The sequence below is a fragment of the Jaculus jaculus genome, chromosome 12, assembly GCF_020740685.1.
Source record: "Jaculus jaculus isolate mJacJac1 chromosome 12, mJacJac1.mat.Y.cur, whole genome shotgun sequence".
In the NCBI taxonomy this organism is placed as follows: Eukaryota; Metazoa; Chordata; class Mammalia; order Rodentia; family Dipodidae; genus Jaculus; species Jaculus jaculus.
In genome coordinates this window covers 44,247,555-44,274,129 of record NC_059113.1, presented here as the reverse complement: position 1 = coordinate 44,274,129, position 26,575 = coordinate 44,247,555, and the positions used below count along the sequence as shown (strand labels likewise).

At 40.8% G+C, this 26,575-nt stretch overlaps 1 protein-coding gene across 4 annotated transcripts in view; it reads left to right on the top strand.

Annotated features, from left to right (window-relative positions):
- Csmd1 (CUB and Sushi multiple domains 1) overlaps positions 1–26,575 on the top strand; it is a 1,843,561-nt gene that overhangs the window by 1,438,855 nt on the left and 378,131 nt on the right. For all 4 annotated transcript variants that reach the window (XM_045131039.1, XM_045131041.1, XM_045131040.1 and 1 more), the window contains one exon: positions 14,411–14,523. In XM_045131039.1, the coding sequence (XP_044986974.1) occupies positions 14,411–14,523 (113 nt within the window). The remainder of the gene's footprint in view (positions 1–14,410; positions 14,524–26,575) is intronic.

Genomic DNA, 26,575 nt, shown 5'->3' with positions numbered 1-26,575 from the left:
CTCTGAAGTAGGTGGACAGTTTCATACGAATGTAAAGATTAATCAACCATGTGAGCAGCAAGCCCATAATGCATAGACATTATCCTTAGAAAAGTAAATTTTATTCTGCATGGTTGTTTCCCTCACTGTTTATTTTTTAATTATATGTATTCATATGCATGTATGTGTATTCTAGGATCTCTTGACACTGCAAACAAATGCCCATCTGGTGTTTGTGGGTGTCTGGGCACAACAGGCTTTGCAAGCAAGCAGCTTTAACCACAAACCCATCTCCTCAGTCCTAGTCACTGTTTATAAATGCCCTAAATGAATGTCAGACTAACATTGCATGCATTGGTACAAAGAAATTTGCTTGGCACCCCCAGAATCAGCTACTGATATGGCTAGCGAGGGACTTCTCATTGGAGTTGTCCTGTGACAAAAGCCAGTCTGCTTTGATCCATTCCCATCCCCCAATATAATATGCCTCATAGAAGTGAGATGGAGCTGCCAAATGCTTCAGCAAGGACAATGGGGGGGGTGCAGTCAGAAACAGGACTATTCTCTGCCCACTGTAGATGCCCCCAACAAAGACCTGACAAAGATCCTGCATGACGAGACTCCATTAAATTCTTAGGAAATTTGTTTAGATGGTCTCTTAACATGAAGCAGTTGGCTATGAGAAGGAACAAATGCTTCCTTCACTTGTATTGGCTGTTCAGGACCTTCTCGGACCTCTGCTGGTAGGGTAGATTTCTTGACCTGTGGACCCTTCTGAGAAAACCCAATGCAGTTCTTGTGTTTCATAGATGAGCAAAATGATGAAATGATTCAGTTCAGATCACAGGATAAGGTAATGACAAGGCCTCAGAGCTTCAGTCCCAAAACCCATGGGCTTCAGCCTATAGGAAAAGAAAAAAACCAAAAAACAAAAACAAACAAAAAAAAAAAACCAACCTGTAAATCATTGGGCAATATTATAAAATGTAAGTGTGTACATGCTTTGTGAATGCAATGTGTATTGACAAATGTTTCATATATGCAATTATTTTGAAAATCGAACCTGTCATTTGACACACACTGGAAACCCAGCAGTTCAGGGGCACACATCTGCAAGAGGGATGGGCAAGCTCTACCAGGTTATAGAAGCTGAGGTAGAAACTGGGGTGTTACAGCCTGAGCTGAGGTGTGTGCAGGCTCTACAAGGCACTGTGGGAAAAGCAGTCATACTCTTCAGTTAAGTGCAGAAATGTTAGAGAGCACACTCAGCCCTGTTCCAGGGACCTGGGCAGCTTCAGTGTGCGACAAAACACTGGAAGCAGAAAAATGCAAGACTTTTGAAGAATTTTAAATGTAAGAATAAAAGTGAAGCCTGGGTTTGTGTCTTAGTGGTAAAGCCTTCATTCAATATGAATGAGGCGCTGGATTCCATTCCTAGCACACAGGTGCACATGCACACATGTGCACACACACAATACACACACACCAACAATTAAGCTGGATCAGAAGTTATGTGCAGCTGGGTGGGGATTCAGGCCAACGGGGGAAATTAGAGAGCCAACAGCTGCAACAGGATGGCCTACTTTCCCTCCAAGACTTTATTTAGTTCTCAAATAGATTGAACCATTTAACATTACATTAGGATGATTTTATTGTTAAGTGTAAATGGAAGCATGATGTCTTATATCATTAGTTTGGTAGAAAATAGGCCTGTTTTAAAGAAAATTATTGCAAACCATGTCCTCTAATACATGATAAAGGGTTGTAGCACAGCTAGCATCTGCTTTATGTTTCATTTATCAATTATTATAAGAAATCCTGTTTCAAATGGATAAGCAGTTGCAAGGGATAAGGATACTATTTGCTTCCTTTCTGCAGACATACTTATTTCAATGCTTGTAAATCAAATTAGTTCTTGAAACTTATAAGAAGAGTTAGAAGGGAAACATATTTTGTTTAAAATTATTTTAAATATTAAAATAATACAAAATTAAATATTAATTTTATATTAATTTTAAACATTTCTATTGAATTTTTTTTCTTTTTTTTTCTTTAGTAGTTATATACATATGCAAGCCATGTTGGCACTATTGTTAGTCTTCTCTCTGTTCTCCTTCCTCTGAAGTGTCCCTCCTTATTGAGGATTGTGGATCATGCATTGTGGGGGTAGCCATCAGTTACAGAGAGGATGCAAAGTCTCTGTGCATAATATCCCAACTTGTGGCTCTAACAGTCTTTATGGCCCCTTTTCCGTGTATTTCCTTGAGCCATGTTGGGTTTGTTTTAGGTCTACTTCAGTGATGAGGTCTTGGGAACCTCTGAGTTTCTGGATAATTGGTTTGGTAGGAATTGTCTATCTCTTTCCCCCTTGGCCTGGTATCAGGTTCACCAAGAAAGCAGCACTCTTGATCATTTCCCCAATTACTCTATGGTTTTAGCTGGGGCCCTGGTAAGGTCTGATGGACTGATTCTCTCCTCAGGTCCTGTGTCCATCTGAAAAAGAGAAGTTGATTCTCTAATGAAGAGTGAAGTGAGCATCAAATAAATAGGATAACCATTATTATTTTAGAGGGAATTTAATAGGTGCAGTACCTCATGTAGCCCAAGATTGGTGGGAGCATGACATTGAAGAGCAGACTTCACTTCTTAAAAAAAATATTTTTGCAGGCCAAGTGTCATGGTGCATGCCTCTAATCCCAGGGATCAGGTGGTAGACATAGGAGAATGCAGTGAGTTCAAGGACACCCTGAGACTACATAGTGAAGTATATGTAGGTCTGGGCTAGAACTAAATCCCTACCTAGAGAAACCAAAAATATTAATTAATTAGTACGCAGTACTTGGATATTAGAGGTGGGAGGATCACGGTGAGTTTGAGACCGCGTGAGACTACATAGTTAATTCTTGGTTGGGCTGGCCTGGAGTGAAACCTGAGGGGAGTACAGTCAGGGTGACTGGACCCTTGGGGTATAAAAGGCAGGAAAGTCTATACTTGCTAGAAATCAAATATGATTTGACTTCTTGTCTCTTGCCTAGTTCCCTAGACATGTTTTTCCACAAACAACCAGGATCTCTCCTGAGAGAGAGGTCTTGCATTGGATTTAAACCTTGTGGTTGGTCAACTTCAGCCCCTGAAACTTGGTGTCAGGACTAACCTCTTCCTGAGAAAGCCCTTAGCCCTAACCAATCAGCTGTCCCTCTGGTTTAACTAAGCCAGAAGATAGCCCACCATCATGAGGTTATATAAATACCTTTGCAAGGGTGCTCCGGCCACTGGGGAGTCGAACAAGGAAATGAGGGGAAAATTAACCTAAATAAAAAAAGGCAAACAGACACAAGAAGGAGACCATGCTAGATGTTTGTCAAGGCCTCATGTTTATTCTTACATGTAGGTTTACATAGGGTTGTAAGGGGAAGGGGACGTGGTCAGGGCAATGAGTTGTAGGGGGAAGGGGATGTGGCCAGAGCAAGGAGTTGTCAGGAAACCTAGAGGGGATGTAATTAGGAGTGCATCTAATTTTGCCTCACTGGCTTAACATCCTGACTGCACCAGGCTTCACATCCTGACCATAAACTGGCCTTTTGCAAAAGATAAGATTCTGTAAGCCGTCTGCTGACCAGTTCCAGGAGTACCTAACAGAAAGCTGGATGGACCAGCTTTCTGAGTAATGAGTCAGCTTATGAGCAGGTCCAGGCAAAATGGAGAGGCTTTTGTTTTATGGCTCCTGACATCTCCTCCCTTCTTTTATACAAAAGAGGGAGAGGCCTGCTATTTAGCGGTGGGCTGCAATGCCTTTGTTTCTTCATCACCTACCGGCAGCATGGGGGAGTATTCAGCCAAGCGTATGATCCCTTGGTAGTTGAATATTAGGTAAGGAAGTAGAAACTTAACTTGCTATATGACGATTTCTGTTAACATGGGCGAGGTTTGATTCATAGCTCCCAACACAAGGGGAAGGCAGGCTCCCTGATCACTTGGAAACTTCCAGCTGGAGGTGAGTTTTTCCATCAGGTTGGCCTGATTTCTCTTGGTCCAGGCGTAGGCCCAGGCCCAGCAAGGAAGTTCCCCTGGCCCTCATTGTCCACATAGGATCCTTTATTCCCTCTAGCACTCCACATGGCAAGTGTTCCTTGAACTTTCTTTTCTCTCTTTTCTTTTCTTTTTCTCAATTATTATTAACAATTTTCATGATTATAAACAATATCCCATGGTAATGCCCTCCTTCCCCCATTTGCCCCTTTGAAATTCCATTCTCCATCTTATACCCTCCCCATCTCAATCAGTCTCTCTTTTATTTTGATGTCATCATCATTTCCTCCTCTTATGATGGTCTTGTGTAGGTACTGTCAGGCACTATGAGATCATGGATATCCAGGCCATTTTATGTCTGGAGGGAGCACATTGTAAGGAGTCCTCTTCCTTTGGCTCTTACATTCTTTCCGTCACCTCTCCTACATTAGACCTTGAGCCTTGGAAGGTTTGATTGAAATGTTACTTGGTACTCCAGTCACTTCTTCCCAGCACTATGATACCTTTTGAGTCGTCCCAAGGTCACTGACATCTGAAAAGAGAAGATTCTCTACCCAAAGTGAGAGTAGCATTAATATAAGGGCATGGATATTAAGAGAAATGCTTATGGGGCATAGTATATAAGCATAGTATATACATATATCCAGACATCAGCAGATGTTACATCCCAAGAGCTCATGACTACACCTGTTTTAAATTTTCAGTATCAGGGATGTATTCCCTCCCATGGAGTGGGACTCTAGTCCAATTGGAGGATAGTTGGTTTCCACCCTGATAGACATGCCACTATTGCACCCATTGGCTCATTTGGCCTGGCTGGCCAGTTATAAGGCTTTCAGTGTCCACTGTTCAGTATCTTCACTGGTGATTTCTCTTTCTACCATAGAATGGCTTCTTCCAACTTTCTGTCAGCTGGTCTACATTGAGGTGGTTATCAGCTCAGTTTCAGCAGGGTTTCTCAGTGGCTTTGCAGCCCAAATATGTGGAATCTTCAGCAACAGGGTCTTACCATCTATTCCTGGTGAGAAACTAAGGGCCTTGGCAATGGCCTATAATGTTTTGGGGGCATCAGGGAACTCCCTGGCCAACAACTCACTGGAAGGTATCCCATCCCTGGCACTGAACATTTTCTAGCAATGATCTACAGCTCCTGAGTGTTCTATTGTCCAAAACTGGAGGATTCCATATGACTTATTTATACCCTCTTAGATTTTGATTAGCCCTCCAGGCTATCTGCATTGGATCTCTAGCCATGTGGGTGCCTTTGCTTCATTTGGTACTTCCCTCAATAAATATAATAATTTAATAAGTAACCTTCACAGCTTTCTTTTTTATTGAACTATTAGAGACAAACCTAGGATTTGTGGTTCAAGGACTTTCCTGGATCCCTAGCACCTTGTTATAATTCCCTGCCTCAAAAACCTAATATATATGAGAGAGTGAGTGAGTTTGGACATACCAAGGCCTGTTGCCATTGCAAACAAAATCCAGAAGCATAAGCTACTTTGTAAGTCTGGCTTTATGTTCTGCAGAATGGATCCTGGGGAAGCAGACTTTGCAAGCAGACATTTTTAACCACTATGCCCTCTCCACAGCACTTAATTTTTATTTTTCTGAGGTAGATTCTCACTATAGTCTAGGCTTGTCTGGAATTCACTCAATAGCTCCAGGCTGGCATCGAAATCAGGCATCATCCTACCCTAGCTTCTGGAGTGCTGGGACTAAAGATGTGTGCCACCATGACTGGCCCAACTATAAGATGTTTTTAACAATTAAAAACATCTAATTCACAGTCAAGAACTCACAGTACCTAACAATACCTTCACAAGACCCTCATAATAGGAGAAAATATGGTGATATCAAATTAAAAGAGAGAATAATGGAGAGAGGGAGGGGATATGATGGAGAGTTATGAAGTTTCTTAGTGGCTTTGCAGCCCAAATATGTGGAATCTTCAGCAACAGGGTCTTACCATCTATTCCTGGTGGGAAACCAAGGGCCTTGGCAATGGCCTATAATGTTTTGGGGGCATCAGGGAACTCCCTGGCCAACAACTCACTGGAAGGTATCCCATCCCATCATATGAAGTTATGATGCAGAGTTATGAAGGGAAAAGTGGGGGAGGGGAGGGAAATACCATGGCTTTTTGTTTGTAAGTATAGAATTTGTCAATTAAAAAATACATGGATAGATAGATAGATGTATATGGTAACAACATTTGATTCCAAGTCTTTTCATATGCACATCAATCAAATAAGAGTCATAAAATAAACTGTAAATACCAGAACACAGGAAAATCATGTGACATTGGATTGAGTGAACTGAGGGTAGCTGTGGTTTGCTTACTCTTCAGTTTTAATGGAATGAACACAGTAAAATTGGATTAAAATAAAGTCCAGTGAAAGACTCTATGGAAGTCCATTAAATGCACGTTGAGGTGTGACTAAAATAGTGACCTTACAGGTATATGCCATTGCAATAGGTGAGAACTGGCAGAATGATAATTAGGTTTTTACCAACTGAACAAGAAGCTAAGTGGGGGGAATCCTCAGTGGGACTGGTTCACACCTGTGTTCACACCTAGATGCAAGATCCTGGAGGGAAGTCACCATTTGGATGCCTCCTTGACTTTGCCTATGTGACTAGAAGACTCCTGGGAGATGCTGGGTTTAGGAACTCCATAGTTTTATTGCCTTCAACATTTTTACAGATGAAATGGCCTGTTCAGAGCAGGGGAAATAAGGTGTGAGAAGAAGGATGAGAAAAAATGACTATGGAATGGTCAATAGCTAATAGAAATGGGGAAAAGTATACTTAGTGCAGTCTAGAAAAGATGTGTGTAGTCCAGAGTAGCTAGGGCCTAAAGGTTCAAAGGTATTCACGAAAATCAGGGATTTCCTTAGATCTTTCCTTCTTTAGCATGTGTAAGATGTTTACTGTGAACTTGACCTAAGGGTTTGTAAGTTGGATGGGAATGCTGGTACGGTATGTCTAAAGACCAACACCAGATCTTCCAAGCTGATAAAGTGTGGTGATGGTAAAGTGGATGTCCCTAGAAACATAGAGAGCAAGCTCCGTGGGGAGCCAACAAACTATGTAATGTGGTCTGTGGTCACAGGAAAGGATTAAGGCTTACATCTTCATTTTAAAGAGAGCAAGGGGCAAGGCAAGAAAGGACTTCACCGTGGCCAAAATTTTCTACTTACCTCCCATGGGAATAACTGTATGAAAGAGTTAGCAAAGCTCTATATAGTGGCTCTGAGGTATTCATCATATTTCTGCTGCCCATCAAGAAACCTGTCAGGATACTGACCCCTACTATTTCAATAACCCCATGGAAGCCAGATACCTGGCTGATTATCTCTGAAGAAGTTCAAGAAACTTTGCTTCCTTCACACTTGCTAACACTTCTCCCCTTGCCCTCTCCTTGGTCATCAAACCCTCTTTGCCCTATGCTGGACAGGCACCTCACATTTCCAGAGTCTCCACTCCTGTGATGTGAAGTGTCCCTCTAAGACTAGAGTCTCCTCCAATAAAGTCTAATTCCTCTGTCATAGATATTCCTACCTTTTTTTCATATTTTTTTTCTAACACTGTAAATACAGAGTTGTTGATAGGAAAAGCAAAGATAATCTGGGACATGGGAAGGAGTGTCTATGGAGTTTAAAGAATCAAGGACCCTTGTATGAGTCACCTTAATTAGAAATATACATGTGCTTGGCATTTAAGAAAGAGGTGGCAGGGCTGGAGAGACGGCTTAGTGGTTAAGCGCTTGCCTGTGAAGCCTAAGGACCCCGGTTTGAGGCTCGATTCTCCAGGACCCACGTTAGCCAGATGCACAAGGGGGTGCACATGTCTGGAGTTCATTTGCAGTGGCTAGAAGCCCTGGCGCACCCATTCTCTCTCTCTCTCTCTCTCTGCCTCTTTCTCTCTCTGTCACTCTCAAATAAATAAATAAAAATTAAAAAAAAAAGAAAGAAAGAAAGAGGTGACAGTAAGCCAAGCATGCAGGTAGCAGTAGAGTCAAGGAGTGTCACGATTGCAAACCCAAAGAAGGTTGACCGTGAACAGATAATGAACCAAGGGCACCACAGCCGTGAATGAGAAGTGCGAGTGTCTCTGCTTCTAACACTGAATCACTATGGAAGCACCCCCCCCCCCATGCTAGTGAGGTAGAATGACTGATGGGTGTGAAAACTTTCTTCTCTGCACAAAAGTTTGAAAACTAAATGATGCTTTTTCCTTTTCTTTTTCTTTGGGGGTGGGGAAGCTTTAGTCCTTCAAAGAGCAATGGATTTAAACTATGATGCAATCTTCCATCCACATATGCATACAGTCTAGGGAATAGCACCAAGGAAGAAAAATACAGGAAGAAAAATAAAATAAAATAAACTGAGAAAATAAACACCTGGGCCCTCCTTCCTCCAATAACGTCACATGTAACTTAATTGAAATTAGATGCAAATGCCAGTTCTGTGTTACTAGGAATAAAGGCCCTTAAGGCATAGCAATATGATATCAGGTGTGGGGGAGTTTAGAAGACAGAAAGAGAAAGGGATTTTGTGTGCAGATTATCCTCACCTATTGGAAGCCACTTTCTTTGATGGGTATTTTCTGATTCTCAATGTATGTTATCCTGGTCAAACAGAAATCCAAGGCTCAGTGAAAATGGTTTTAGGAGTCAAGAATACAGGGACTTTTAAATTTTGTAATGAAGTATCCATGGCTGAAACCATCCAAGTATCCAGGGAAAATAATGTTAGACTGAAGAAGATGGATAAAGTGCTTGCCACAGAAAAAATGAGGGACTGAGTTCAGAACCCTAGCACTTATGTAAAATGCTGGGATCATGGTGTTTGCCTACAATCACAGTGCTGGAGAGGCAGAGACAGGACTGGGTCTGCTGATCTAGCTGAATCCGTGAGTTCTGGGTTCAGTGAGAGACCAGTAATGTATGTGTCATCATCATGCAGGTGAATGGTAAGCCAACCATGGCATATCAATCCACACCTTAATGCCTTCTCAGGGAAGAACAAATCTACAGTGTAAACAAACACACACTCATCTCTGGAGAATTGAGGCAAATGTTTAAGGCCAGTTTCCAAAGGTCGAACACTATGAGTTCATAATACTTTTAATGATAGACTAGTGATGGTCAGGGGTGAAGCTTAACAGAGATGGTAGGCATAGCAAGAGGGAAATTAATGTGGCTTTAAAAGACAAGATGTGGGGGCTGGAGAGATGGCTTAGCGGTTAAGCGCTTGCCTGTGAAGCCTAAGGACCCCGGTTCGAGGCTCGGTTCCCCAGGTCCCACGTTAGCCAGATGCACAAGGGGGCGCACGCGTCTGGAGTTTGTTTGCAGAGGCTGGAAGCCCTGGCACGCCCATTCCCTCCCTCTCCCTCTATCTGTCTTTCTCTCTGTGTCTGTCGCTCTCAAATAAATAAATAAATAAAATTAAAAAAAAAAGACAAGATGTGGAGTGTTGTGATAGAAATACTTGGCATGGAAAAAGGAATAAAAGAGAAAAAAAGATGGAGGGAGAGACAGAATGAGAAAGAGAAAGTAGACAAAAGTAAACATATGAAGTGGACATGACAGGTACATTGTACCAAAGCCATAATCAGTATTTGGGCAGAGATAGTACCTTATAGGCTTACAAAATCTTAACATTGGGAGAAATTTAAGAATGAAGATGTTTGGTCTTTTCATGCTATTTTTGACTTCTTCATCAGATGTACTTTTCTTCTTTGAAGAAAATTCTGAAAAACATAAACATCAATCATCTTACTTGCATGCACAAGCAAATCCCAGCTAAAAGTTAAGGCAAATACAAAATATAGAAACAATACATTTCCCAAGGTGACTCTGAAGCACGTCACAAGAAGCTAAGCACAAGCTCTGTCTGTCTTGGCAAGACAAGAGGAAAGGGCAGTGGGCAGGGACAGACACCAAGGGCATCTGGGGGCTCCCTGAGGAGTCTTCTGTGGGACTCCCTTTCATGAAGCCGTAGAGCTGGCATCTGTGATCCCTGCACTGGACGGCTTGTTACTTGTCTATAAAATACATGCATCAAACAGAAAATAAATATCTCTTTCGATCAAGCAAGAAAACAGAAAGAACAATCTTGCCAACAAAGACAGACCTCTGGAAACCTTTATGTAGTGAGCGTACATTGTTCACTGGCATACTTTCCTCTTCCCACTTAAGCAAAACATTGCCAGGGTTACTCTGCGTTTAATGACTGTAGTTCATCTTCTTTTGGAGAAGCAGGTATCCTGGGCCTCCTGTGATGAAAAGGTTGGGTTGACAGACAGATGGTATGATTGATGGGCCAAATCATGTGTTCATATTCCCGAAACCACTTTGCTGAAAGCACTGCTTGCAATTTGATTAGAGACATTTGTTTTGGCTGAATTGATTTCTTTCTTGCACTTTTCCTATTTCAACATGCTTCTCTGTCAGCGTGTTGGGTTTAGTCAATGGATTTAGTGTTTCTTTTCACTGGCTGACAGTGGCAGCAATGTGATGGTTTTGTGAATTCTCGCTGAATGCTTTTCAGAAACTTCCATTCTGTTTGACCTAGACATTAATATGCAGAGGGAAAGTTCATAGTATACTGCCAAAATCTCTTTCAGCATTGCATGCTGTTCTCCTCAATATTCTCATAGCATATTATCACCTATAGTAGATTTTAAAAGAGATTTTGTGGTGAAGGTATATAATTTAATTCTAGGCTAGACATCCAAATCATTTCATTTTCTTTTTTGGAAGTGTAACTTTATTTATTTTTGTTATTAGATATGGACATATTTTGTATGTAAACATCATATGTTGTTACCATCCTTTCCCTCCTCCCTGCCCCTTTTCTGAAGAGGCCTTCCTCATTGGGGATGCAGGTCAACCCTATGGGGTTGTGGCTCATGCTTTGTGGGCGGGGGAAGCAATGTCTCTGAGCAAAATGTCCCAAGTTGTGGCTCTAACAATCTTTCCACCCTCTCTTCCACAAAATGTTGTGGCTCTAACAATCTTTCCACCCTCTCTTCTACAAAATTTCCTGAGCCATGCTGGGAGCATTTTAAGTCTATTTCAGAGATGGGCACTTCAGAGCATCTGTATCTCTGGTTTGGTAGGTCTTGAGTGCCCTCAATATCTTTCTCCATCACTCTTGTGCTGATATCAGCTTAAATAAGAAAGCAGCACTCTTGCTCATTTCCCCAATTCCACTGTGGTGTAGGCTGGGACCAGGGTAGAGTGCACTGGGTCATTTATCTCCTCAGGTCCAGTTCTCATGTGAAAAAGAGAAGCAGATTTTCCAACAGAGAATTACATGGGATAACCATTTTTAATTTAGAGAGAATTAAACGGGTTTACACACTCTTATAGCCTAAGGTTCATGGGATCTTGACAATGGAAAGCAGAATTTTTATTTGGATATGATTCTGACTTGTTTCCCACTTCCAATATGGTTTCCTTTCCACTGAGTGGATTTGTTAGCCAGTCCAAGAACAGTTTCTTACCCACTATGGCTGTGTGCCACTATTGCACTTGTGGGAGCATCATGTCAAATTGTTTGCTTCTGAGTTGCTTAGACTTTGAGTTGCTTAGACAAGTTTTGGCCCCAGTAGCTCATGTAGCCTCTTCCAATACTAGATGGGCTAATTGTCTGGGGACTGGCTCTCCTCCAGATTCCAACCAGGTCTCTCCATGATCTATGCCGATAGCATTTGGTGTCTTCAGAAGTAGGGTCTTACCATTAATTTCTGGTGGGTAATCAAATGCTCTGACAGAAGCCTGACTTGTTTGTTTGGGAGATATAGTAGGTCTCTCTGATCAACAGTGCATTGTGGTATAGGGAAATACAGGCCAGGGCCAAGAAAAAGAAAAAGCAAGAGGAGAAAGAGAAACAGGAAAAAATAGAGACTGGGTTTCATCTCACTTTCTCCAGAGCCCTTTGATTCAGGTACTCCCTCTAAGGTCCTCTTGAGAGTTCCACCTTTTAGTCTCACTTCCAGTATACAGGATTCTATGGTACTAGTTCAATTTGGGTTCAGTTTTACCCCCCCCCCGCCACCACCCTTTTATTTCCCCTAAGCCCTACCATTCTTATTGTCCAATCCTCAAGATGGTATTAACTTATGTCATCAACTTAGGCTTATTCAGGTTAGAAACTGCATATGAGTGAGAACAGGGGATGATTGTCTTTCTGTGATTTTTTGACTCCACTTAGAATGACCTGTTCTAAGTTTGTCTATTTTTCTACCAGTTTCATCGTGTCATTTTATTTAAACTGCTGAGTAAAATTCCATCATGTTGATACACCACATCTTGGTTATCCATTCATCCAGTGGTGGGCATCTGGGTTAATTCCAGTTTTTAGCTATTATGAATTTTGCAGCTATAATTATGGTTGAACAAATATCTCTGAACTGAGACGTGGAGCTTTCAGGGTAAATGCCCAGTAAAAGAATAACAGAGTCTTTTGCTAAGTCCATATAAATCCTTCTTTGGGAGTCTCCAAATTGATTTCCACAGTGGTTGTACCAGCTTACATTCCCACCACAGTTAATGAGCATTTCTATTTCCCCACAGCCTCACCAACATTTGTATCCATTTGATTTTTTTCAACTTAATTAATTCATTTATTTGAAAAAGTTAGAGAGGAAGAGTCAGTCAGGCAGAGAGAGAGAGAGAGAGAGAGATAGAGGGAGAGAGAATGAGTGGGCCAGGGCCTCTACCACTGCAAACAAACTCCAGATGCAGGTGCCACCTCGTGCATCTGGCTGGTATGGGTCCTGGGAAATTGAACCAATGTTCTTTGGTTTTGCAGGCAAACACCTTAATTACTAAGCCATTTCTCCAGCCCATAGTTTGATTTTTTTAAATGTTTTCTATCCTTACTGGGGTAAGGTGGAATCTCATAGTTGTTTTAATTTGCATTTTCCTAATTTTTAGTGATGCTGAACATTTTCTTATGTTCTTATTAGCCATTTATAATTCTTTCTCTGAGAACTCCCTATTTAGTTCTCTGCTCCACTTTTGGAGTGGGCTGTATGATCTTTTATTGTTTAGGTTTTTTAGTTCTTTGTAGATTTTAGATATTAGGTTACTGCTAGTGGTATATCTGGTGAGGATTTTCTCCCATTCAGTGGGTAATCTATTGGCTCTGTTTATGGTATGTTTGTCTGTGCTTCACGAGATTCCATTGGTTGAGTCCTTATTTAATTTACTTGGTTACTGGTGTTTTGTTCAGGAAGTCTTTTCTCAGCGTTATATCATGAAGAGTGCTTCCTACTTTTTCTTCCAGTAGCTGAAGAGTTTCAGGTCTTATATTGAGCTCTTTAATCCATTTGGACTTGAATTTTGTATATGGTGAAATGAGTGGGTCTAATTTCATTTTTATACATATGACCATCCAATTTGTCCAACATCATTTGTTGAAGATGCTGTCTTTTCTCCAGTCTACATTATTGGCACCTTTGCCAAAGATCAAGCAACTTTAGTTGGTTGCCCTAAGGTCTGGGTCTTCAATTATGTTTCATTGGTCCATGTTTCTGTTTTTATGCCAGTACCATGATGTTTTTGTCACTATGAGTTTGTAATACAGCTTTAGATCAGGTATGGTGATACCTCCACAGGTGTATCTTTTGATGAGGATATGTTTAGTTATCTGAATCCATCTACCATTCCATATGAATTTTGAGATCATTTTTTATTCTCTGTATTTTTATTAATATAGCCATCAAAAGTCAGAAAACATCACACCACTTCTTGAATGAACTTGTGCATTTTTAACCACAGAGATGTTGCCCTTCAATTGTGTGGTGTAACACAACTGTAGCAGACCTCTCTGTTACATAGCCTATCCAACAATCCCAGTTTATGCAGGTTTGTTCCACTTCTAGTACTGTAAACCTTGCACCTGACAAGGAAAATGGGAGGGTTGGTCACTTTAAGCTGCTTTTTAAAATGTAAGAATAGTGGCTGGGGAGATGGCTTAGCAGTTAAGACATTTGCTACAAAACCACAGGACCATGGTTCAATTCCCCAAGACCCACGTAAGCCAGATGCACAAGAGGGCACATGTGTCACTTGCAGTGGCTGGAGGCACTGACTGACTCATTCTCTCTCCCTCTCTTTGCCTCTTTCTCTCAAATAAATAAAAACATAAAGTTTAAAATGAAAGAATAATACATGTGTGTTGTGATTGAGTAATTATCATATAATACCAGTTATATTGTTATTTAACTATATAGATCACAAGATACTATGGCTTTTGTGAAGGAGAGCCTGTTATCTACATGTAAAGGATTAGTTCCTTCAAACAGCAAGATCCTTCTTTAAGGGTCAAGTCAATATATCTGTTGTGGTCAGCAAAGGTTCTAACATCTCCTCTCTGTGCAGCCTCACGGGGTCCAATGTTCCTGACCTGATCGTTAGCATGAGCAATCAGATGTGGCTCCATCTCCAGTCTGATGACAGCATCGGTTCTCCTGGGTTTAAGGCTGTGTATCAAGGTAGGCCTAAAGCAAACTTGGTGTTTTAAATGAAGGCTTGGTGAGGGTATGCCATTTGGTATGTGGCAGAGAAAATTGAAATTAGCACACCAGATCACTGTTTATAAATACAGACTATTGGTTTGTGATTGGACTAAAGTCTTACTCATGTTTCCTTTTGGAAACTGAGAAGGTTTAACTTTGAAAGTTTGAATTGCTATGATGTCTGCCATTATCATGTTGACATATAAGATGAGGTGAAGGGCTATAAGCATAAAATGTGCCTTGGCTCGCTTGACAATAGCTCCATGATCAGTACTTAAAATACTTTTTTTTTTTATTATGGAAGATTTCAAAATGAAGGGTGAAAATATAAATAATCTTAATTTGTAAGTTGTGTGAGCCAAGTCAAATGTTTGAAAGACCTGTGGCTTTCTTTGTCATTGAACTCTGTCTTCCAGATAAAACTGGAAATCATAGAAAACTGACCATAATGGTATTGGCTTATAATTTCTAGCCCCAAAGACTTTCCTCTTGAATGGGAGGAAGATATTATTGACTATGCTTGAATGTATGTGCACATTCATTTCAGCATTCATGATGGTACATTTAGTCTGTTCTTTGGATATTCCTTTGAAACAGTTATTATGGGATTTTGCTAAATTCTTCATTAATCATTGGTTATCAAATTATTTGGCATGATAGAAAAACACATTCATGTGGATAAAATGAGTGCTATTCAATTGGAGAGCTGGAATTTATTTTACTCAGTTTTATGTTGTGAGTTTGCATACGTAGCATACTCTATTTTCAAGTTCATAATAGAAGTCTAGTTGCTAGACTTAAGAACATAACAAGAAGTTCTTGCAGAAATTAACCCTAGACAGAATGGGTGGGGGGATGCCATGAGTTTATATGCATTAACTTGCTTGTGATCTTGCTTGGAGCAGTTGCATTCTTTGCATGTGAGTGGGAGTATTCAAGATATGAAAATTGTCTTTGGCGGAGAGTGACTCTTAAATGCCTACCTCATATATAGTGTGCTAAAGATATTCTCATTGTTGGAATCATGGATCAGATGTGGACTTAATGGCTCTTTTTCATAAAAATGTCCTACAATTATAATATTGACATCCTACTCAAATATTTGGAAAGGAATGCAGAAATAGTTACCGGCCACTCCTGACATTTGAAATTTTAGTCTGAACTTTAATTGACAAAATAGTTGTTCAAGAATGCAAGGAGGAAGTATAATAGTTTCCACATGATGTACTCTTGCTACAACTTTTGGTGGAATCTAAGTGTCAGTGAAATACCAAATGCTTCCCAGAAGGAATACCTGCAGAGGATTTATTCTGTCAGTATGAATTGCATACCCAAGGCTTACTGTTCCATGATTAGAGGATCCATCACTTCCAAGATGGGAATCCTTGACTGCTAAGGGTTAAGAATTCTCAAGTAAGGTATAGATGCCTTCTCTTTGCTTAACCTGTTCAGTGGGCATATTAATTATAATTGCACTGAACTTTAACTACTACATTATTAGCAATGTCAATGATCCATTAATAGCTGAACTTAAGATGCCAATAAAAAAATGAATGGTTACTAGTACTTGAGGGGTTGTCTGTTTGATATAATATGTTATCTTTTCATAAAATAACATTCCATGGGCTGGAGAGATGGCTTAGCTGTTAAAGCATTTGCCTGCAAAACCAAAATATGCAGGTCCAACCTCCCAGGACCCACATATGCCAAACGCACAAAGGGATGCATACATCTGGAGTTCATTTGCAGTGGCTGGAGGCCCTGAGTGCCATTCTCTATCTGCCTCTTTCTCATTATCTCTCTCATAAATAAATAAATAAAATTCCAAAATGTGGAAACAAAAATGCTCCATTAAGGATTTAAAGTACAACAAGCATGTATCAAAAAGAACTTTCTTGACAAATTGATAGTCTCCATGGTTAAGCATAAGCTAATCATAGGAGATCTGAGACTGTATCTCACCAAAGTGACTACCAGTTGCTCATCAGTTATAATATCAGAATATATGTATAGCTGATGTTGGTATATGATTTAATTTTCCATGTGTTTATAACTCATGTCTGTAACTAACATATATCTCCAAGAAAGCAGGCTCTGAGAAGGGCATGGTGGTGCATGCCTTTAATCCCAGCAATAGGGAGGCAGAGGTAAGAGAATCACCATGAGTCTGAGGCAAACCTGAGACTACATAGTGAATTCCATGTCAGCCTAAGCTATAGTGAGACCATACCTCAACAAACAAAAAAATAAAAATAAAATAATTCAGGGTCTGAGCTTTACCTCTATGGGTTCTAATTCTGTCACTTAGGTATGAAATTTCAAGCAGATTATTTCAACTCTATGTCAGCACTCCACATTTTTGCTCATAGAAAATAAAGAGAGGGAAAAATCATCGTAATAACATTTCCTTCACATGATTGTTGCACAGATCAGTTATAAGCATGTAAAGCCCATAATACAGAGAAATAATTCAACTGATACTTTCCATAATTTTCCATCTTTATTTCTGTTTATTAAATATTTTTACTTATCTATTTGCAAAGAGAGAGGGAGAGAAAGAATAGGCATGCCAAGGCAACTTCATTGAATATAAACTCTAGATACATGAGCCAGTTTGCAAGTCTTACTTTATGTGGGTACCTAGCAATCAAAACTAGGCCCTGAGGTTTTGCAAGCAAGCACTTTTCACTGCTGAACTATCTACCAAGCCCTGAATTTATCGTTTTAATTGGAAATTTTTAGCCATTTTCTTCATTATATAAGAAAGGCTTTATCCACTGAGGAGGGCAATAGAGGAGTAGCAATCTCATGCTCTTTCCCTTCTTGCTGGACCAAGTAAATTCCTCAGAGATGTTTTCCCTCTGTGTTTCCTTTAGGGTCTTCACAGAGACTCATATATATAATAAGCCTCAAAGATGCTTTGTAAACAGCACTCACACTTAAAAATGCTAGAATTCTTGTTAAATCATTACAGGAATGCAATGAATTTGAGGGTGAGCACATTTAGAATATAATGCAGAGGCTGGAGAATGGCTTAGCAGTTAACACACTTGTCTGCAAAGTTGAAGGACCCTGATTCAATTCCCCCATACCCATACCCATGTAAAGCCAGATTCACAAGATGGCACATGCATCTAGACTTCATTTGCAGTGGCTAGAGGCCCCAGCATGCTCAATCTCTCTGTGTATGCGATTATAAATGAATACATAAAAAATGTATCATATGTAAATTTAGAGTAAAATATGTATAATTAAGTAAAATAAAATATGTATCAAAATATACTGGACACCTACAAAGAAGGAAAGAAAGGACTTCCCAGGCACCCAGGCCAGAACTACTTGGCAACTCCTGGGGTGTCAGCCTATGGTTGCTGATCCATAGTAAGTTCAATGGCTGGTTGCCACACACAGTTACAAGCCTCAGGTTTGGTAGCTCCACCTTTTATGGCTTCATGTGTAATCCAGTGGTTCCCCTCTGAACCTCTTTTTTGTCAGAAAAATAACACTCAGTTACAGTTCTTCATACAGATTAATGAACTGTTTTCACAAACTATGTTTTATGTTCTTTGCTGAAGCTATGTAAATTCTAGCAGGAGGTAAACTAAAGGAAATTTTGCCGATGACATATTGCCATAGGGTGAAAACAAGACCAATTTTCAAGTCCTATTATGAATGCCTTCAGTACAAGTCTTGAGTTCAAACATCTCCATTTCATACCAGAGCCCAAGTTGCATCCAGCCTTCCCTTTGCCACTTGAACAAAACACTAACAGAAGCAAGTAGCCATTCACTTACACATTTGCCCTATAGCCATGAATCTCTCGTTGTATAATGAGTGGACGACTCTGTGTGGCACCAAGAGGAGGAAGGTGTCCCAGCCCTGTGGCAGAAGGGACTCAGATATAACCCCAGTGCCATGGAATCACTGAGGTCCTCTGCCTAAAAGGAAATATTTGTTGAGGGATGTGGCCATGACACACATTTCCTGATGTGATTACAGGAGTGAACAGATGAAAGTGTGCTGGTCTCATAGAAATTCAGCTCATTCCCCTGATCGTTAGCAGGAAGTTAATGTATTTCCTAAACACTCTGTCGGGATGATGGCATGGTTCCTAAAACCTGAAAGGAAGAAGTCCCATTGAATACTTTTATATCACCTTCTGTATAAATGCTGTGCACAGTCCACCTGGGCATAATGGGGCAGGAGGACAGATGTGTACCAAAGTTGAAATTTTAAAACTCTGCAAGAGCTTTAATCTATGCCAAGTGACCCTTTTCTATAATCAGACTCTGAAATGGAGACTTTTGTGTAAATGACATGGTGGGGAGTTTGGTAGAATGACTTAGATGTATGACCAATGTGAGAAAGAAGCATGGAAAGAAGCAAAGTCTTGGCCAATCCCTGGGCTGTCTAGATCTTATCATATTTTTAATATTGATGGTAGGATTTTTATGGCATAGATGGACATGAATCCAAGCCACAAGTGCTGAACCCTGATCCTGCAACTGGAAGCGGGGCTGAGGGAAGCTATACTGGCAGGTGACCATGCCCCTTGCTTCAACAAATGGGGCACTAAGCGTCTATTGATTTTTTTTTTTTTTCTGTGTGTACTAATGCTCAGTAATTGCCCATTAGTTGTAGACATTGATGTTGCAGGGGCTCCTCTTCTTGGCCACATACATCCTGCCCTATGACCAATGGGGTTAATGGGGATGAATTGGTTGGTGAATTTAAACAGGTGAGTTCCTCCTGTTGGTGGCATCATCCTCTAGCACAAGTGTAATTACCAAATCTGGTTGAAGGAACAGATACCCACTTGACACAGCACAAGTTTCCTCTGTTCTTCAGTTGGGGACAAACATTTCTGAAGTGATCAGCATGTCTGCCTGCAGAGGTGAGTGAAGTCTGACTCAGAGGTTGAGGCAGCAGAGGGGACAGACATAGCATGAAGGCAGAGGCATCAAGTCTTCATCACATCACAGACATCCATCAGGTACCTGCAGGCTTCAGGGAAGAGTCATGTTCTTAACAAAAATGCCTTCAAGTTTCTTTGGAGTCATACGGAAATCCTTCTCGTAGCTCATGTCAGATGCATCATCAAAGTTAATCATTTATTGTATGACCTCCAAAATTAGGTGTCGTTACATCATCTAAGAACAGGTGAAGCTATAGACTCTTTTTTTTTTTTTTTTTTTACTTCCTACAAATCGTTATTATTTGGAGCCACACTAGTTTTAAACTCAATTTAGTCTTAGAGGGTTCTGAGCCTTTACACAACATGTTCTTGTGTGCTGATTGGGTGTTTTATGGACAAGTTATGGAGAGAGGACAGGGATGGAGGCAGAAGGAGACATACAATCAGTTTTTAATGGGCAACAGGCCCAGAGTCTATTTGCCTGTCATCCTTTTGTGTGGTTTATTTTTGTTTCAGTATATCGGCTCATTTGGGCCTTATTTATTGAACAGGTATACTCTAGTTCATATAATATTCTGATTCAGTTTTCTGTACATTTTTTGGAGGAATTTATCTAAGTAACCAAGGAATGTACATAGCATCATTCAAAAGATCCAAATCCAGCTGTCCCCCAAGCTTTTTTCCATCCAGAGACCCCATATTGCAAGCCTTATGCTAATACCTCATAATCCTGGTGGCTCTACCAGACCTCTTTGCCTAGACATCTCTTGGGTACTATTCAGTGACAGGGTCTTGTATCTTTTCTTTCTTTCACCCTCCCCCATGCCTCAGGAAGGTGCCCCACATAGCATCCTTGATGTTTCCATTAAGTTTGCCACTGTCATTGGTTCCTCCCATGAGCATTAGGTCACCTGGGGATCTCCATACCACAGATTAGACCAAGCTAGACTTCAGAGTCTGTATCCCCGGAATACTGACACTGAATTACAGGAGGTGTGGTGAGGAAAAACCTACATTATGATCTTTAAAACACTACAGCATTCATCAGTTCATAGCCTCTATCTATCATGTTCAGCAGTCCTAGGAGATCAAGTATGACCATTCTTCTCCAGCATTAATGTTTTAGCTGAAGAATCCACTTCCTTCTGCCACTGTAGCCCCATCTACCCACCACAGTGGTGCCAACACTCACTGTGTGCTAATTGATATCGTCCCCTCATCCCCATTGCCCTGACCCCCATAGATGCCCTGGGCTACAGCCATGTCTTTGCCTGATTTATAGTAGTTCTGTTGACCCACCTGCATCTCTTTTGTCACAGCTGGTATGTTACTGCCCCTGCACTAAAGATCCTTCCCCTACTTCCACCCGAAAACACTGTCCTTCCTCTCAGGCCTAGCTCATGGCCATCACTCACTAAGATTCAGCAAACACTTCCTATGTTTGCTCAGAGTTACATGCCCCTGTCTCATTTTAGCCAAGTGACAATTTATGTTTTGTGAGTCACTGAGGGAAAATATCTGCTTTATACACTTGTCTGTATTCTGGACATCATGCACCTCCTGCACCTCCCTACACTGGTTATCAGCCAAATGTGGTGGAAAGTGGGTGGCCAAAGCTGAGGCTGCCAGTTTTACCATTTTTATTGCTGTCCTGTGGCCCATTACTGATGGTCCCCACCAGCTTGTCTTACTTGAGATCTCTGAGATTCATCTGACTTCATAATGGAGCAAAGATTAGCAGACAATCACCGTGAAGCTTTGGGACATTAGTGAACATTCATCATTCCCTTGTTTTGGGTGCTGGGTGAGCTGTAGAGATTGTTGATTGATGCCAGCATCCATGATGAACAAGGAGGTCAGGAATATTGTACATCAGAAACACCACTTCTTCCATATTTCCATTTTCTCTGAGTTTTACTTTATGAGTGGATGAAAGACATAGCCTCTTCTAGTGCTAGAAGATAAGCCGTCACTAAATATTTAATTTGATATTAAATATTTAAATCACCAGAAAGTCTGAGCCAGGAGACTAGGAAGATGCCAGAGCACATTAAGTACCAAGTCAGGATTCTAACATTTCAACCCCAGTTTAGTAAGCCACTGGTTTCTGCTATCTTTACTCTCCCTGTAGATTATTTTACTTACAGATTATGTTCTACTCAGTGCCTCTGAGGTGGGATGTGGTAGGAGTTGCACAGAACTGTGACCCTTCAAGCTGCTATGCCAAAGAAGAGTTGGGGACACATTGTCCACATGGGTCTCAGCATCAGGCTTCAGTGAAAGCAATGGGCATGATTCATTTAAATTATTTATTTATTTTAGCTAAGATTTTTTTTTTTTTTTTCTCCTGAGGTAGAGGCTCACTTTGGCGTAGGGTGACCAGGAACTTGCTCTGTGCTATGAGGCTGATCTTGAACTCACAGCAATGTTCCCACCTCTGCCTCCCACGGGGTGGAAATAAAAGCATGTGCCACAACACAGTGTTTATTCTTTTTAATTAGAGTTTATGAATGCTTGAAATGAGAACTGCACATTTCCAGGTTCTGTTGGGGCAGAGTGAAATGATTTTTCTGGACCTTCTGGCCTGGGGCTGTCTTCCCCCATACCATCCATGGTCAGGACAGTCATACTTACCACTTGAATCTTTGAATCATATATAGGATAGGGATGAACATGCTTTCTTAAAATATTTTCCCCTTATCAATCTTGAATTCTACACAAATATGTATTCATTTGATTTTTTTTATTACTTTTTAGGTAGGGTCTCACTGTAGTCCAGGCTGACCTGGAATTCACTGTGTATTCTCAGGATGGCCTCAAACTCACTGAGATCCTTCTACCTCTCAAGTGCTGGGCTGGGATTAAAGGCATGCACTTCCATGCCCAGCTCTCTTATGTTTGTTTGTTTTTTTTAATATAGATTGTGTGTGTGTGTGTGTGTGTGTGTGTGTGTGTGTGTGTGTGTGTTTGGTGACAGAATGAAAAGGGTGTGTGGGCACGTGAGGTTTGCTGATGTCCCAGTTGATCATGTAACAGATGTAAATGTCATGGATTGCCCAGCTCTATCCTAAACATGGATTGTACTCCAACCTCATCAGAGTTCCTTTGCCTCTCAGCCAGCAATGCCCTTTGATCATATATAGTTCTTTGTGACTCTGCTTAGAAGTATTTTTTCTGCAACCTATTTCTTTAACATGATAGCCAATAGAGCTCCTTTCCCTGTGCTCTTCCACAAGGAAACAGAAAAATGCAGAAAGTCAGTGAATGTCATGTGGTTCTGAGAAGGAAAAAAAAAATCATTGTCAGAAAACAGGGGTCACTAGACTCCTCCCTCCCAACATGGGCCAGAAGGACTAGAGGAGAGGTAGGAGTCACAGGGAAGAGGCCTGGAGAGCAGTGGCATATCTCAGCTATGTACTTACTCTGGAAGGGATCATCTTCATGGAGCAGTACCTAGCAGCCTTTTCTATTATTGCTCTGTCATTGATAGAAATCAACAGATATGTGAAGACAGCACTTCCAGAAAGCTTAATGGAGGGGTTATTAGCAAGCACAGGGAGATGTGGCTGATACCTCCACAGTGATGAAAACTTACACTTGGAAAACTCCTGTTTAAGGCGGAAACAGGAGAGAGAGGACAAGTCTTTAACATAACTGGAACACAGCAATGGTGAAAAGCATAACCCTGGAAGCCAGTGGGGAAGCATATTAAAATCCTTCAATGCTAAGTGCTCCCTCTAATACATGTGGTGGTTTAAAAATAAAATGTCCCATACAATCTCAGGTATTTGAATACTTAATCCCCAGCTGGTGGTGCTCTTTGGGAGAGATTGTTGAACCTTTAGGAAGTGGAGAGTTTCTGGAGGAAGTGGACTACTGGGCGGTGGGGGAGGGGATTGTGTTTTTACAGTTCAGCCCTACTTTGTATCCCCTCTGTGCTTCCTCGTTGCTAATGTGGGTATGTGATGTTTGCTTCTTATTCTTGCCATACCTTTCCTGTCATGATGAAACTTCCCCTCGTAACTGTAAGAAGAAATGAAACCTTTATTTCCCAGAGATGCTTCTGATCAGATATGTGTTCCAGCAACAATGAAATTGTGTATGACCCAAAAATCATTATTGAAACATTACTTATGAATCTGGAGGACTCTCTGTGGGGAGTTCCTGCACTCTTGGCATGTGATATTCCTCATAACTTTGTGCTGTATGAGGGCAAAGTGATGTAGTATGCATAAGGCAACACACTATAGGATGTGTATGGGAAGGGTGCCTAGGCAGGGTCATGGGATTGGGTCACTATATGTGGCAGATACAATAGGGAAGGGCTGTATGTGATGCATATTGAGTGGAGTGTCTAAGGGGTATGCACATGGGGCAGGGATATTGTGAGAAGAATACAGGTGGCATGGCTGTGCGATGCACAGTGGGCAAGGTGACCATGTGAAGTGGACACAGGTGTGACTAGAATGGACTAGAGTAGGACTATTGGAACCCTGCTTTTCTTCTCCAAGGAGACCCTTTAATCCTGTCATGCCTGGGGCTCCTTGAACACTCAGATTGCTCTTTTGATGTCTGCTATGCTTCAGAAATAAGGCACTCAGTTTATAACAACTGAGGCTATGTGCTACTTCAGTCTTACTAAGAATGCTCTACCTTCTTGAATATGAACTCACATTACTAGCTTCTCCTTTGCACTTTCAGTTCCTTTGCTAATAAGTCATTATTCACAAGCACACAACATACTAATTACTTCCTTTCTTCCCCAACATCAAATAGTGCTATAAATTTTCTGCAGCAAGTTCATAAAGTTAGAAGAACACTTATTAAAGATACTATCCAGTAATTTGGGAAGCACTGGAACACATTTCTATTTCCAGCATATTCTAACTAATAAGTTCCAAAGTGTAGATTATTTCCTTACATGAATTTCACAACATGATAAGTAAAAGTAAATTAGCTTTCCATGGTAGCATGATTGTTTCTGTTTCCTTTTGTTACTTTTCACAACATGGTTTTCCTCCCTGAATTTCCCAAGCAGACTTCCTTTGGCCTATAGTATTAAACTGTCCTTAGAACAGCCTGCTGAAAAGTAGGCAGCCCTGGCTTCTGTGGTACTTTGTCTCCTCTTGCCCAAGCTTTCTCTTTGCTTTTCTGTACACCCATGAGCTATTTATGTGATTCTCAGTCTCATTATCTATGAAGTGGGATATCAAATAATGGGATGTGTATCAGCGTGAATTACATGAACATATATGACAACTCAATAAATTCCAGGAAAGTTTCCCAATTCCCACTAAGGTACATATAATTAAATTTATATATTTTGCACTCTGCATACATGAATATGTATTACACCTAAAACACAATTATCTAGAAAGGAAAATAAAACAAACAAACAAAAAAATCACAGGTCAAGCCCCATGACCTGGAACTATTTTCAGTTCCTGATCCCTCTTCTGGGACTGAGAATGAACTAGAACTTTAAGAGCACATTGTCCCCTTCCTCCTTCCCTTCAGTCCCCAGGCTATGGTGATGTCCTTTCAATAGTCAATTTCATTACAGCAAAGTCAAAATTAGTTTTTAGTCTATTTCAATTTTACTGTTATCTTTCCAAACTATTCGCTTTCTTGTCAAAAATATGATTATCTATCCAGGTCCAGGACAGTGATTCTGGCTTTTCATTATACCTGCTGTCCCAGCGGTGTGCTCAGAGCAGCAGCCATTCTGCTCTTCCTGGTCACAATCTCCTTGGTGTCAGGTTGATAGACCGGATTTTATGCTCCTCCTCTCTCTGTAGTACACAACTCTGAATGATGCTGCTGGATTCACGGGTGTAATCTATTGCTGCATTTGTGATAGTCTTTGTGTCATTTCTAGTTTCATCCTCCAGCTCTTCCTTTGGCTCTGCTTCTAGCCCTGCACATTCTTTAACTACTCGGAGACTCACTTTGCCACTTGTCCCATTTGCTCCTGTCCTTACCAACTCCAGTGCCCCTCCTCCTTGGCCACTGCTAGTGTCTCCAAGGCCACCTCCAATTCCTGGGTCTATAGTTTGTTGTCTGATATGCAACATAGCATCTTCCATTCCTAAGGTTTTGGTTGATATGTAAACAGGTAGGAAAAGAGCTAGGTACATTAAAGCACAGAGGAAGATGTATCCTCATGTCTAAACTGATGGTGAAACTCACTTGTTGTAACCCAGTTTGTTTTCCTGATAACTGACTGTGAGAAGGACACCCTCACATCTACCTTGTGGGTAGGCTTTCTGTGAGACTAAAATACTCTAGCCATGCATATGTATATGTATATCAGACTCCAGAACACACTGGACTCTCAGCCTACTGAAGTATCCTCCCAGAACACTGACTGAAACTATGTACAAACACAATAGTTTCTTCTTTATGTCAATGCCTCTGTGCATCAAATTATTATCAAGATTTCATGGCTATGTGACTGATGGGGCCTAAAACTTGAAATATTATCTTAATGTACTTGGGTTCCAGGATCTTGTTTTAATCCTGACCTTTTTTTTTTTTTTTTTTTTTTTTTTTTTTTTTTTTGTAGAAAGGAGAGTTGTGCTAAAGTTTTCATGCTTAGCATTTTCTGCTTATATTTTTCATGGTGTTTAACCAAAGGCCTTTAAACTCACTTTGGGGTAGAGCTTTGGCCAGACTTGTTATTATTTTCATAAGTAGCTGCATATCCAGTGATAGGTCCTTCTGCCAGGCACACAGTGATTGATGCTCATGGAGTAGATCCTGTATATGGGCAGAGTCCTCATTCTGTCATCCTTGCATCCACTGGTCTGTTGCTCAACTTCTAAGACAGTCTTTCAAGTGTCTTTCTACTGATAAGGCTCCTAGGTCAGTGCTGATAAAGTCTGGCTTCTTGTGTATGCTTGCCCCATTCAACATGAAATGCTTTGAAGCATCCTCAGCATAGGATGCTGGACTGGTTCTTTTATTTGCACCATGAGGTTGGGGAGGCATTGCTTGGCATCTTAGAATGTTTAGCTGCCATCTTGGTCTGCATGTCAATATGCCTCCAGATATTTCTATGTCTCCTTGCGGAAGAAGATACCAGAGTGAAAGGAGTCCTGGGCTGAAAACTTC